This window comes from Rhinolophus hipposideros (assembly GCF_964194185.1).
Source record: "Rhinolophus hipposideros genome assembly, chromosome: 8".
In the NCBI taxonomy this organism is placed as follows: Eukaryota; Metazoa; Chordata; class Mammalia; order Chiroptera; family Rhinolophidae; genus Rhinolophus; species Rhinolophus hipposideros.
The window spans coordinates 94,412,096-94,425,625 of record NC_138054.1 but is presented as its reverse complement, the minus strand read 5'-3'; the positions used below and the strand labels follow the sequence as shown (position 1 = coordinate 94,425,625).

Sequence of the window (13,530 nt, the reverse complement as noted above, 5' to 3'; positions counted from 1 at the left end):
TTCCTCCAGGTGGGGCCTCGGTGGACACCACACAGCGTGCCCCTCCGTGCCACACCAGGAGTGGACCTCAAGTACTTCTGGCTACACTGCTCAACCCACGTCCTTTCCTCAGAGAATGACCTGCCCACCTTGGCCCACCCCAGGGCTCCTATTCATCCTTCAGAGCCCCAGCTGGCCTCTGCCGCCCGCTGAGTGAGCCCTCATCACATGACGCTGAATCTGGCATTGAGACTCCACTCCTCCACTGGACCATGACCGCAAGAGGGCGGGGCCCAGGCTGCTTTGCCTCTGAGCCTACTGCCTGCCTGGGGCTCGCACAGAGCCGGGGGGCTGAGATCACCCAGCTTTAACACAGGGGAGAGCAGGGCCCCGCAGGGTGGGCACGCGGGGTTCAGACACTGGTTTTCACAATCTCTCCTCCATCCTCAAGATCCTGGGAAACTCCTTCCAAAAAGGAAGAGGAAATGTGACCAGGGGATTTCCAGAGAGTTCTAGTGCAGCTGTCTTGACACGGAGGTATTGGGGCGACACACGGGTGCAGGCTGGGGCTGGGGGGCGGGTCAGCAGGGTGATGGGGCTGGGGTCCAGGCAGGCCCTGCCATCCTGGAGCTCTGCCACCTGTGGCAGAGCTGGGGTCGGGGAGGCCCAGCCCCAGTGTTAGGGCTGTGACCCTCAGCAGGCACAGCCTCAGTTTCCCCATCTGCACTGGTGGGAGGTGTGCACAGAATCGCTCTGAAGCCCCAGTGTCTGGCCCACCCCTGGGCCCTTGGGGGTCTCTGGTCGCAGGCTCTGGTTATGTCTGGAGAGGAAAGGGCATACCTGGGGTCCCAGTGCCCACATCACACAGGGCAATGGCAGACGAGGCCCTGGCGTGGGGTCTACACTCCCCAGGTAAAGATGGGGTGCATGAGCCCCATGGAGCCCCAGGCAGGCACTCCCACATCCTGCCCTGCGTGCTGATGCCTGGGGGCCCTGGCAGAGTGAGAGGAGAGTGACCCCCAGCAGATGTCAGCCAGAAATAAGGACACCTGGTGGGTGGGAAGGCCCAGCTCCAGCCGTCTCCATTTGTCTCATCTCATCAGTGATGCATCCAGACCTAGAACAGGGCCTGGCCTGAGAATATGAGTAAGGAATGAATGAATGAATGATGCAGAGATCTGAAGCCCAGGTCTTTTTTTCCTGCTCCCAGGGACACAAGACTCCTGGGCCCCAGAGTTTGCATTCTGGGGGGCCAGGCAGACATTGAACAAATAAGAGCTTGGGGTCTAGGGTGAGGGGGTATAGGAGGGGCAGGTTTTAAATTCAGCAATCAGAGAAAGTGCCCTGGAAGAGGTGAGTTTTCAGCGAAGACCTGGCACAGACAGCATTCTGTGGGGGCCACCCCTCACCCCTTGAGGCCTGACTCTGGGTTCAGGCACCCAAGACCTTGAAGCTTGATGACAGGGTGTGGTGGGGGAGAGGCTGTGGCAGAAGGAGCGGAAAACGAGCCAGCCCAGCCACTCCTCCCCATCCAGGCTGAGACTCACTAACGCCTGTGGGTAAGTCCTGAGCCTAGCTGTGCCTCAGTTTCCCCACCTGCCCAGGGTGGAGTGGGTGACATGATCTTTCAGGGAGTATCTGTAGGGAGGGGTGGGGTGCGAGTCAGGGGTCCTAACCAGGTGTGGGGAGAACATCTTTCTTTAAATCCTCGGGCACCCCATCCTGAGGAGCACCCCAGGGGTTGGGAGGTGAGTGGGAGGGAGTGGTGGGAGTCCGAGTACCCCAGAGCCTGTTCTGGGTTCCTGCAATATGCTCCCAGGGACCTGTGTGCTGCTGGGGTTTCTGGAGCTTTCCAGAGCACTCCCCAGGGCTCATCAGGGCTGAGCAGAGCGTGCAGGGGGGTGCCCCTTCTCCTTCATTGAAAACCCCAGTGGCCTGTGGGCAGGGGAGTAGCAGAGTGGGGGACCCTTTGCCAGGCCCTAGGGGGGATGGGCACCTGTGCTGCCTGGAGTGTCAGGGGGCCTCCCAAGCTGTGGGTCCTGCCTGACCCCTAGCCTGCCTCGAAGCCCTGGGGTCTGCGTGGCTGGCTGGTTGCCCTGGGGGATGGTGGCCAGCAGTGGGTCCTGCCTGAGAGCTGGGAAGCTCGGCCCAATGGGACAGTGGTCAGCCCCCACCCCATCACAGCACCAGACACTCCCCCAAGTCCCCCAGAAGTGAAATTAGGTAGTGGCCCCAGGACTTTGGTGCCAGAGACTGCCCAGGAGGGGCTCCAGGTCAGCCTGGGCTGGGCGTCCAGCTATCAGCTCAGGAGCGGTGGTTCCCGTGGCTCCTGGGTCTGGCGAGGGCCTGATAGGGACCGTCCTGGGGCCTGTGGAGCTGGATACACACTTCAGGGTTGGGACCGGTCTGATAGGACCAAAGCCGCCACGTTTAGTTTGTTCTGCAACCTCACAGATAAAGGAGGCTGTGGGGGTGCCATGCCCATCTCATGAGCCGGGGGTACACACGTGACGTGGAAGTCAGGGGGCTGGGGGTACGGGTGACTCACCCAGGCACTCCCTGTCTGGGCACCAGGGGGGCTGGGCGGCCTTCCCGAGCTGCCCTCCCCCACACCCGCCTCTTAGGGCACCAGGTGTGTGTGTGTGTGTGGGGGGGGGGGAGCTGCTCACATAGTCCCCAGCTCAGGGGGTGGCTGTGGTTCTGGAAAGACCCAGTGGGGAGAACCCCTTCTGGACAGGAAGACTGGGGCTTGGTTCTGAGAAGTTTGCACCATGAGACCCTGGGCAAGGTCATGCCTCTTTCTGAGGCCCCATTTCCCAATCTATAAAATAAAAGTAAAAATCACCCAGCCCCATGACCTCCTGGGACAGATGGGGCTGTGAACGCATGGGTGGGGGGAGCCTCTCTGTGTACTCAAGGATGACACAATGCCCCCCGCCCCCACCCACACAGGGGCTCAGGGTGCTGTGGGAACAGTGGCCTTGAGCACAGCCAAGCTCTGAATGTGAAGGTGGAAACAGCGCAGCCAGCCCTCCAGGTAGCAGTGGGGACCCAGCAGGACCACACTGCCTGAAAGGGAGGTGTCATGCATGGTGTCACGTGGGGTCTCTGGTCCCGCTGCCCACACAAGAACGCAGGACACGGTGAGGCCAAAAAGGAACACCCACGGAGCCATAGGTAGGGGAGTCACACCACTATAGTCTCGCTGGAGGCTGGGTTGGGGACACCAGAAGCAGGATCCACATGATCCGCAACCTGCCGTCCTCGTCTCTCTGCCAACCAACCAACCCCACTTGCTAACTGCAATCCGCTCTTGCTGGCTCAGCCCCCATCTTCTTGCTAGCCCAATTTTCTGCTAGCGTAGCCACGGCAGTTACTTTAGTGGCCAATGACCATTCACTACCTGAGCCAGCACCTTTCCACGTGAGGATGAGAGCCTGGAAACTGCACTCCTGGCTCTGTCCCCACACGAGGTTTCTCTGGATGGGACTGTTACCCCATTTCTGTAGCTGCTGACACAGGTAACAGGAAGCCAGGGAGGGCTTTGTGCTAGGGAGCAGCAGGTGGGCTCTCAGGGGAAGTGCAGCCGCGATTTGGGGCACCCACTTGTACTGGAAACTCAAGGGGGGCTGCTACTGGACAGGAGGGGCCAGGAGAACTGCTGGGTCAGACGCTGGGCTCACTCACTGGGACGGGGTGGAGGGGGTCGGTGAGGAAGGCTGTGCTGCAGTCCCCGCCTCTGAATTTGGCCTTTATTCCCTGCCCCCACTTTGCCTGGTCATCTCCTGGGTGCGGAGACCCCAGCCTGACAAGATCGGCTCCCAGGCAGCTATTGGCTCCAGGGGCCCTCAGTGAGCTAGGCTACTGGTTGCTCTCCAGAATGAGTTTCTCTTTCACTTTTACTTTTGGGAAGTTAGAGCACAGCAAGGTGGACTCTCTTGCTGGCCCGGGGTCCTGGGACCGCAGCCAGGGAATGAGGAATTCTGAGGAGGGACATGGAGCTGCTGCCAGGCTGGGGACCGCCCACCTGGAGCGCAGCACCCAAGGCTGACGCCCTGAGTCTGGTGAGTCCTGTGAAACTCCTTGTCTGGCTCCAGGGCCCCTTCCTGTCGCCGGGGTGTGTCCAGCTCTCCCCTCCTTCCCAATGCCTACCCTGGGCTGTGCCCCCATCCCATCTGCACACCAGACTTTGTGCCCCAGCTGCCCAGCTACTTGGGCTGTCCTAGCCCAGTACATGCAGTTCCTTGGTCACAGGCAGGAAAGCCATACCCCCACCACAGGAACTCTCCACCGGCAGCCTCCTTCATGGGCAGAAGGCCAGGGACCTGCCATTGGCTGGGAACCTGGCAGGGGTTGATTCCTCCCCACAGCCTGCAGCCTGTCCTGGGACTCGATCATTGCCAATGTCTGTGCACTGGGGTGACCCTCCTGGCCGGCGGTCACCCCCTCAACCCCCTCCCACACGGCCCCCGGACTTGCAGGGCCCCCTACACGGCCTCCTTCGCCTGTGTGATGCAGGGGTAGAGAGCCCCTGGGCGCTGTCCCTGCCAGCTCCAGGGCTCAGGGGACCAGCATGGGGCAGCAGGGCGGCCCAGAAGCTGTCCAGGCCAGAGCAGGTCTGGCCTTCCCGGGTGTGGGGCCCCCTCTGGTGAGCAGGGGCCCAAGTGGGGAGCTGGGCAGTCCCCACCTCAGATTCTTAGGGTCGTTTGTGGACAAGGGGCCATTCCCAGAGCTTGTCCTGGGCCCACCTGTGACACCCCTGCAGGGCACTGCTGCCACAGGGACGCTGGGACTGAGCCTTGGGCCGCCCTGGCAGCTCCTGCCCCAACACCCTGTCCTCTTCTCCCTTAGGCCCTCTACTTCCTGCTCCTGGGGTCCCCTCACTGCACTGAGTCGAAGCCCCTGTGCAAAGAGGAGGAATACCCGGTGGGGGCCGAGTGCTGCCCCAAGTGCAGCCCAGGTGGGTGCTGCCCTGCCGGGACCCCTGTGGGGGGCAGAGCTGCCGTCTAGGGACACCTGTGCAGGCACCAGGGACGGGGCAGGCACTCCTGCCCCCTCCCTGGCCTGGACCGCCTCTGTTCAGAGAACCCACCACCATGGGAAGCATGGAGCTTCTGGGGCACAGAGGAGGGTGGGGCCTTGAACCCCAGGATAGCCCCTGCAGCTTCCACTCTTTCCCACCAGACCCCCACCACACTGCACAGAGGCTGGGCTGTGGGATGTGGCCAATCCATTTGCGGCCAGAGGACTGGGGTTCAGAGAGGGCACTGCATCAGAGCCGGGTCTCCGTGTCCCGGAGACCCCACATTGTTCCAGAAAATTCCCACTTACCCCAAAGCTGGCTCACTGGTGTGGTTGGAGACAGCTTGGCAAAAGGCATGGCCTGGGGGACCTCTCAGGTGCCTTTCAGTCCCTGTGGGAGGTGTCACACCTGCCTCTAGGTGGCAGTGACGTGAGGGCTCCCGAGGGCCCGCCACCATCCTGAGTGTGGGGACCCTCTGGGCCGCAGGTTACCATGTGAAGCAGGCTTGTGGGGAGTTCACGGGCACACTGTGTGCTCCCTGCTCCCCGGGGACCTACACCGCCCACCTCAATGGCCTGAGTGAGTGTCTGCAGTGCCGCGTCTGTGACCCCGGTAAGAACACTGCCGCGCTCAGCCCTGAAATCCCACTGTCCCAGCACACAGAGCTGTTCTGGGCCAGGCCCCGCCCCATCTCCCAGGGGGGCTCCTTGCAGGGGACCCTTCAAAGGAGCCTCAGGCCCATGGCCACTCCTGCCTCTTCCAGAGAGGGTCTGGAGCGTCTCCCCCCATCACTCCACCGCCTGGGTCCTCTGGTGCTCATGGACCCTATCCCATCGCAGGGGCACCCCAGCGTGGGGCAAACCCTGACTGGGCAGAGGGTCACACCCGCCTCTGCCAGCCTGTGGGCCCTTGCACCTGCAGTGTTCAGGTTCTCAGGACCCTCAGCCCCCCCACCCCACCCACACACACCCTAGGACCCTCCTTGGGCTGAGCACTGGAGCCTGGGCCCTCTTCCTTCCCAGGGCAGGTGGTCTGGGAGGCGCATCCCAGGAGGAAGGGCAGCACACAGATGGAGGCCAGAATGCTTGGGTCTTCAGCGAGGTGGGGCTGAGGGGCTCTGAGCCTGGCGCTGCACCCCCAGGTCTTTCCGAAGAAAGCACCTGCCTGACTGGGCAGAGGTGGGGGCAGAGGTCACTGAGGTGTCTGTCAGGAGGGCTCAGGGTGGACCAGGCCCCCCTTGCTACCCTAACCCCCACCAGCTGAGCGTGGTTCTGCGTCCTGTCAGTGTCATCTGACTAGACCGGTTTGCAGGATGGGAACCTGTCTGACGGGCAGGTCTTCAGGGCTGGGTGGCCTGCACTGCCACCCGCCTCCTCACCCGCCCCCGTGCTGACTTGTTCTCAGTTCCTGTCTGGGCCTAGGTTGGGAGGACTTCTCACTTTCCCCAGAGGCCTGCCGAACCTAGAAGACCCTCCTGCCATCACCCCTTCCCCTTGAGTCTGGCCCTTCCCTGCCTGCTGCTGCTCATGTCCCTCAGAGCCCCTTTGGGGCTCACCCCCTGTGGCCGGCACCTCTGGGCCTGTGTTCCAGCTGAGCTGGGGGTGCACTTGGCAGGGACCCAGACACAAACCCCAAGGCTGCACAGCTAGGCTGGGGTCCTGTCACCGGGTGCACTCACCAAACCCCGGGCAGGAGCCCTCAGGCCTGCAGGTGCTGTCCAGCCCTCATTTGGTTTCCTCCAGTGATGGGCCACTCACCACCACCGTGGCGGTCCTTGATGCTGCTCTCAGCTCCTTCTCTTGAATCCCAGCCATGGGCCTCGTGACCCGGCGGAAGTGCTCCAGCATGGAGAACACTGTGTGCAGCTGTGACCAAGGCCACTTCTGCACGATGGAGGATGGGGACGACTGTGTCACGTGCAGGCCCCACAGTGTCTGCAGGCCAGGCCAGAGGGTGCAGGAAAATGGTGAGCCACAGACTGGGCCCTCCCCCGTCTCCCTCTGCCTGGTGCCCAGTGCCAATGAAGAGACAGACCCCAGACCCAAGCCCAAGGGGTAGGGGAAGCCCAGCTCCTCTCCTGGCCTGGGCCCCGAGGCCCCCTCTGCCCGGCCCTCTTGTTTCTCAGGCACCGAGCGGCAGGACACAAAGTGTGCAGACTGCCCGCCCGGGACCTTCTCTCTCAACGGAAGCCTGACAGAGTGTCAGCCCTGGACCAAGTAGGTGATCCAGGTGGTGTGAGCCCCATGTCGCCGGGAGGGGGCTGCTCAGTGCTCAACTGGGAGATAAGGGCCCTCCCCCGTCAGAGAGACTGCTGGCTCAGCCCTGGCCACACCTGCTAGAATCCTGTGGCTTTCATACAACATGCCACGTTGGCCAAGAGCCTGTGTCAGCTCCTCACAGCTCCCAGAGTGAGTACGAGCTTTCCTGGAGGAGAGCGGGCTGCTGCTGCCAGAGCCCCCAAATCCTGTGGTCTGGGTGTCCCCCAGTGTCAGTGCAAAGAGGCTTCCCTGCAATGCTGGAGTCAGAAGAGGCTATAAGGGGGGCTCTCACAGTGAGCACCCCCTGTGTCCTGCAGCAGGACCCTCCGAAAGCAGATCCCTGTGTCCCAGACCTGACCTGAGTACTCAGAGTCCTGGCAGGAGCCTGGGGTGACCAAATATGGCTGCCACAAGGGAGGGGTACTGGGTCCTCTGTCTCCATCCTGCCCTGTCCCTCCTCCCTTACCCAGGTCTCTCCCTCTATAACCATCATCTTGACCCCTCCACAGGTCTGTCCCTCTCCACACTCCTCACCCCTCCCTGTCCCCTCTCCAGGTCTGTCCCTCTCCACCCTCCCCACCCCTCCCTGTCCCCTCCCCAGGTCTGTCCCTCTCCACCCTCCCCACCCCTCCCTGTCCCCTCCCCAGGTCTGTCCCTCTCCACCCTCCCCACCCCTCCCTGTCCCCTCCCCAGGTCTGTCCCTCTCCACCCTCCCCACCCCTCCCTGTCCCCTCCCCAGGTCTGGCCCTCTCCACCCTCCCCACCCCTCCCTGTCCCCTCCCCAGGTCTGTCCCTCTCCACCCTCCCCACCCCTCCCTGTCCCCTCCCCAGGTCTGTCCCTCTCCACCCTCCCCACCCCTCCCTGTCCCCTCCCCAGGTCTGTCCCTCTCCACCCTCCCCACCCCTCCCTGTCCCCTCCCCAGGTCTGTCCCTCTCCACCCTCCCCACCCCTCCCTGTCCCCTCCCCAGGTCTGTCCCTCTCCACCCTCCCCACCCCTCCCTGTCCCCTCCCCAGGTCTGTCCCTCTCCACCCTCCCCACCCCTCCCTGTCCCCTCCCCAGGTCTGTCCCTCTCCACCCTCCCCACCCCTCCCTGTCCCCTCCCCAGGTCTGTCCCTCTCCACCCTCCCCACCCCTCCCTGTCCCCTCTCCAGGTCTGTCCCTCTCCACCCTCCCCACCCCTCCCTGTCCCCTCCCCAGGTCTGTCCCTCTCCACCCTCCCCACCCCTCCCTGTCCCCTCCCCAGGTCTGTCCCTCTCCACCCTCCCCACCCCTCCCTGTCCCCTCCCCAGGTCTGTCCCTCTCCACCCTCCCCACCCCTCCCTGTCCCCTCCCCAGGTCTGTCCCTCTCCACCCTCCCCACCCCTCCCTGTCCCCTCCCCAGGTCTGGCCCTCTCCACTCTCCCCACCCGTCTCTGTCCCCTCCCCAGGTCTGGCCCTCTGTCTGCTGTACTGGCTTTAGCAGTTTTCTGTCCCTGACACTGGGATTGTCTTCGTACCCTGTCTCCTTTGCTGCTCCTCTCTTGCCCGGGGTCTCTAGCTGTGTCTGTCTTCTCTCCCTCTCCCCTGTCATGTGTCCCTGTTCCATCCTGGTTTCTTCCTCTTCCTCCGCCGCCCTGTCTCCCTGTAGCTGTGGGACATGGACAGTCAGACAGACCCACCATGGCCCCGAGAGCTGCCCTCTCTCTGGGCCAGCCTGGCTGCGCAGCGGGTCCCTCCTGGGTCCTAGTGATCATGGCCAGCCTGGTGCCTGTGTTGCTGCCTGCGTTCCTACCACCCCTCTGTCCTAGGTGCAGCGCCCTGCTGCAGGTGGAAACAGGCCCCGGGACCAGCAGCACAGATGCCACCTGCTCCTCTTGGCTATTTTGGGTCTTGCTCTGTTCCCTCATCCTTGGTGTCGTTCTCCTTTGCTACGTCGTCGTGATGAAAGCCAGAAAGTCACCTGGTGAGCAATGGCTCGGGTGCCAGCATTCTCATCCCAGATACCGTGCCTGGCTCTACCCCTCACATTCAGGGGGATGGGGCACGGGCTGCCTGGCAGGGCAGGACCTCCTGGCGCGTTGGGCCACCCCAGTGCCAGCTCACAGCCAGGGACCCTGAGCTCCCGTCTGCCTTTAGGGGACCGAGAAGCAAGGGGAGGGCTGAAGTCAGCTGGGAAGGCACCGGGTCACCAAGCGGCGATATCATTCATCTCTTCATTCACTCCCTCGTGCAGTGTCCACCCTACTCTGGGCTCTTCGTCTGTGCCACGCCCCAGCTGGTCACCAGGATCCGGCTGTGTAGACCCAGCTCTGGCCTTGGGGAGCCTGAGCAGGCCCAAGGGGGAGCGAGCCCTGAGTAAAGACATGCAAAGGGGAGAGGCCAGCAAGGTCCTCGGGGTGCTGTCAGGATACCTGTCCTGTGTCTTCACCTTGTGCCCCAGGCTGCAGGCAGGTCTCAGGGTCCCAGGCTGTGAGAAGGCTGGGCAGTGGCTCGTGTCCCTTCCCTCCCAATTCTGGGGCACCTGCTCCTTGAGGGGTGGGGGACCATTCTCTGTGAAGTGCTCACCCCTCTCACCGGTTGATGGCCAAATGGGGTGAGTTAGGGATGGGTTTGGTAGCTGAGGAGGTGGGTAGGACGTGCCCCACGTCATGTCACCTGTCCTGGCGCCCTGGTCAGGCCTGGCAAGGAGCCCTGTCCACATCAGTCTCGCCAGCCTCGGAGAGGGTCAGTCTCTGGACAAAGGTCGCACTGCCAGAAGGAGGAACTGTGGGTCTCCCCACTGCTGTGTGGCTCCTCCCTGACACATGTGTCTCTGTTTTGCAGGAGGAAGCACCCAAATGCGAATCTTTCCTCGGGTAGGTTGCTTGTTCCCCACGCCGGAGGTGATGCTGCTGGGCTGGGTGGGAGCCCCAGTTCCCTGAGGGTGCCGAGCCCTCAGGCCACAGCCCTGCTAGCTTGGTGGGGAGGCCACAGCCCCTCCCCCTGGGGACCGGTTGCCCCTGAGCATCATGGGCCCACAATCTTCACGCTAAACGTACCTGGCAGGTGAGGACAGAGCGGGCAGAAGGGAACGCCGCAGACGTCCAGGCCCTGCAAACATTACAGCTCCCGTCAGATGTCATTTCAGAGCCTGTGCAGGAGACAGCACCCATGTGCCTTAATCCATGACCCTTAAGAGGGACTGACCAGCTGATAAATGGCTCCAGGACACATATACACATGACTGAGCCATCTCCACTCTGCCTGTTTGAAGCCAGGCCCCGGAGGACCAAATGTGGGACCAAATGTGGGCCAACGGAGCTGGTGGGAGCCACTCCTGGAGTAGAGGAAGAGAGACGCTAATCCTCAGGAGATTTTGGGGACCCTACACGCCTCCCCATGAAACTCCCAGCGAGTCCCAGCGACTCCTGGCAGCCCGCGTTCGCCAACAGCTGATGGCAGCCCAGCTCCAGGGAGAGCCGTTGTTCACAAGCTAGCTGTAGAGGACGCAGCACACTGGCCTATGTGGGAATCAAACCCACACAGCTCACTTTGCCCCAGCAAGAGCAGCTGCCCTGGAAATGGACCAAGGATGGAACCCTCCAGAGTGGAGGCCTAGGTCCATGGGAGACAGCCCGCCCAGTAGGGAGGGCAGCACTGTGGGGAGACAAGGGGTCCAGGACTCAGCCAGGCACAAATGAGCTGGGACGTCAGGCCCCTGTGACACTGGCTGCAGATTCCCAATGGGTGGCAGCTCCAGAGTCGGGGCTCTTGCCTGGAGGCGCCTGGCCTGGCTGCCTATGTGCTGGTCAGCCTCCTATCCCCAGGAACTCAGCTGCACAGACTGACCCCCAGCCAGAGGGTGCCCTTGAACCCAGGCCGCCTGCTGCTGTAAGGGAGGGTGCTGCTAGCCGGTGGCACCCAGGGCCTGTCCCTCTCCCTCAGGACACTGGATGGGGGACATGGCCTGGAGGAAACAGAGGCAGGAACACAGACAGCTTGGTATAATAAAGAAATGAGGAGGGGTAGGGTTTGGAGATTATGAGTGGGCTCAGGTCTGCTGGGTGGGCAGCCACTGGAGGGCTCACGGTGGGGATAAGTGGTGAGCCACCCCCCCCCACCCGAGTAGAGAGCCCTTCCCCACTGCGCCCACAGACGGGCCTGCCCTGTCCTGTCCCATGACCTCCCTCAGGACACCCCATATCCAGTTGTAACCCTGGATTGAAAAAGGAGTGCCACATCACAGAAGCAGAAAATATATACATCAATTCAAGAGCCTGTGGGTACCTCTGTCACAGGAGATGTGGGCGCTGCAGACTGGCCCAGCGAGCACTGCCCACACAGTGGGTTTTCACTGCTGCTGAGGTCATGGGCTGGAGGAATCCAAGCCCTCTTGCCCTCCATCTCCTTCCCCCAAATACCTGAGCTCCTGGCCCAGGCCCTCAGCTGGTGTCCAGGCAGCCTGTGTGCTGCAGCTCAAACTCCGGTCTGTATTTGTAGAAAACTGGTCCCTAGGAGAGTTTGGGCTCTTGTGAAACTGTTTTGAGATGTTTCGTTTTGGCCTTTGTGGTGCTCTGGGAGGTTTCACAGTTGTTGTGTCTAGCACGATGAGGCTTGTGGGGAGAGAGAAGGGCGGCGCAGGGTTAAGAAAAGACAGTAGCCATGAATAGAATTCCAGCGCGGGGCCAAGGGATCAGCCTCAGGGACTCACCCGGGATCTGGCCAATGCGCAGTTTTTATTGGTAAACTACTGAAGATGTAAAAGATTGTTAATCTCAAGATCTGTGTATTGGTAGCCTGCTGGCTGTTTTTCCGAAAGTTCCCACTGTGTTCCAGTTTGTACTTTGCCTTCAAAGTCACAAACCTGCAAGGAATCCATTGAAGGGGAGGGACCGATATAATTCCATGGGGCCTCAGTTTGCTGAAGCACTCCCTTGAGAAATCATGGAAGAGCGCAGGGGAATAAACAGTTTGGCAGCTGCAAGGCAACACAGAGTGACTGTAATGTGTCCATTTCTCACTATAAACCTGACGCCTTCTTGGCTGGAAAATAAGTCTCCGTCTTGGTGGCCTTGGCCCTCACCCATGCAGGTGAGCACAACAGTGTTGGGGACCTGCCAGCCTGGACAAGCATGTTCCAACAGCACCGGGAAGCTGGCAACTTCGGTCCCTCTGGCAGGCAAAGGAAAACTGTCTACCACACACTCAAGAAGTGGGTGTTTCTGCTCCAAGGGCATTTAAAGCTCTGGGCCTTGGCAGGGAGGGGCCCAGGCAGCTCTGCTTCGTGGCAGGCGATGAGCAAGGCCGAGAAGTGAGCCCTGAGGTCTGGGGTTGATCCAGCACCTTCACCCACCTCCACTAGACCTACCCCCACCTAGAAGGAACGGGGACCCTTGTCCCCTGAGGGGTCATGCACAGGTCAAGGTGTGCTGGGATTTGATGGTGACTCCTGGCTGCCCAAGGTTGCCTCCTTTTGCACTTGGGGAGGAGGCCCTGTCCTGGCCAAGGTGGCTGTGGGCTGGCGGGAAAGTAACATCCGTGAATTTGGACGTGACTCTCGGGTTGGGTATGGATGGAGGGGCCGTTGTGCGGGCACTTTGGGGCCCACACACAGAGAGGTGTTGAGTTGTGAGCGCCACCCTTGGACGTTAGGACCAGAACCCGAGGCCCTGGACCCGGGACCCACCACCAAGGAGTCCTGGTGTTTTGATGGAGGATGGTTTTAGAAGCCACCGCGTGCCGCTGGACTAGTGTCCCTGGGATGGCGGGCTTTGAGTGTCTCTTGGTGGACATGGCAGGGAATGTGGATCACAAAGTGATTGAAGGCTGTCTTGTGAGACACATCTGGGGCAATTTTAGCACCAAAATAAATGACGATAGCCGTGATTAGATCCATTGAATAAAGTGAGAGATCATGAGGCCGACTAACTACAATGGAGAGAGAGCAAAGCGTGTCACCCTTGGGTGACCCTCCGGCAGTCACTGTCCAGGTACTATCATCAATGGGGGACAGTGATGGCTAGTCTCAAAGCATCTTGCTAAAATATACTTTGTTTTAGATGAAGCATGTGGATGTTTTATTTATGCTTAGATCCCAGCTCCCAGGGGGTGACAGCCCCAGGTCTTGCAGAGGCAGCCCACCCCCATCACCACCACAGAGCCAGCCTGGCCTCCGGGGCCTGCACTCCTGGGCTCTTCCCTTTTCTTCCTCCCTCCAAGGTGGGCAACGGCCCCTGCACTATTAATTTCTGGGTGGCCTCCCCTTCCTCTTTTTGTTCTCCCTGCCTTCAAAACCCCAGGAGACGAACTC

General features: G+C 61.4%; 1 protein-coding gene across 2 annotated transcripts; it reads left to right on the top strand.

Moving 5' to 3' along the window:
• Positions 1 to 3,866: 3,866 nt before the first annotated feature.
• On the top strand, positions 3,867 to 12,267 carry TNFRSF14 (TNF receptor superfamily member 14). Of its 2 annotated transcripts, XR_013993757.1 has the most exons (9): positions 3,867 to 4,043; positions 4,831 to 4,939; positions 5,489 to 5,614; positions 6,813 to 6,968; positions 7,128 to 7,218; positions 9,050 to 9,204; positions 9,475 to 9,688; positions 10,065 to 10,096; positions 10,287 to 12,207. XR_013993757.1 is itself a non-coding variant. In XM_081055807.1 (8 exons), exons 1-8 carry the CDS (start codon positions 3,975 to 3,977, stop codon positions 10,407 to 10,409), a joined length of 861 nt encoding a protein of 286 aa, XP_080911933.1. In that variant the 5' UTR covers positions 3,881 to 3,974; the 3' UTR covers positions 10,410 to 12,267. The 2 variants fall into 2 exon arrangements, 1 of the variants encoding a protein (XP_080911933.1); XM_081055807.1 differs by lacking the exon at positions 9,475 to 9,688 and having other exon boundaries at positions 3,881 to 4,043; positions 10,287 to 12,267.
• Positions 12,268 to 13,530: the final 1,263 nt, after the last annotated feature.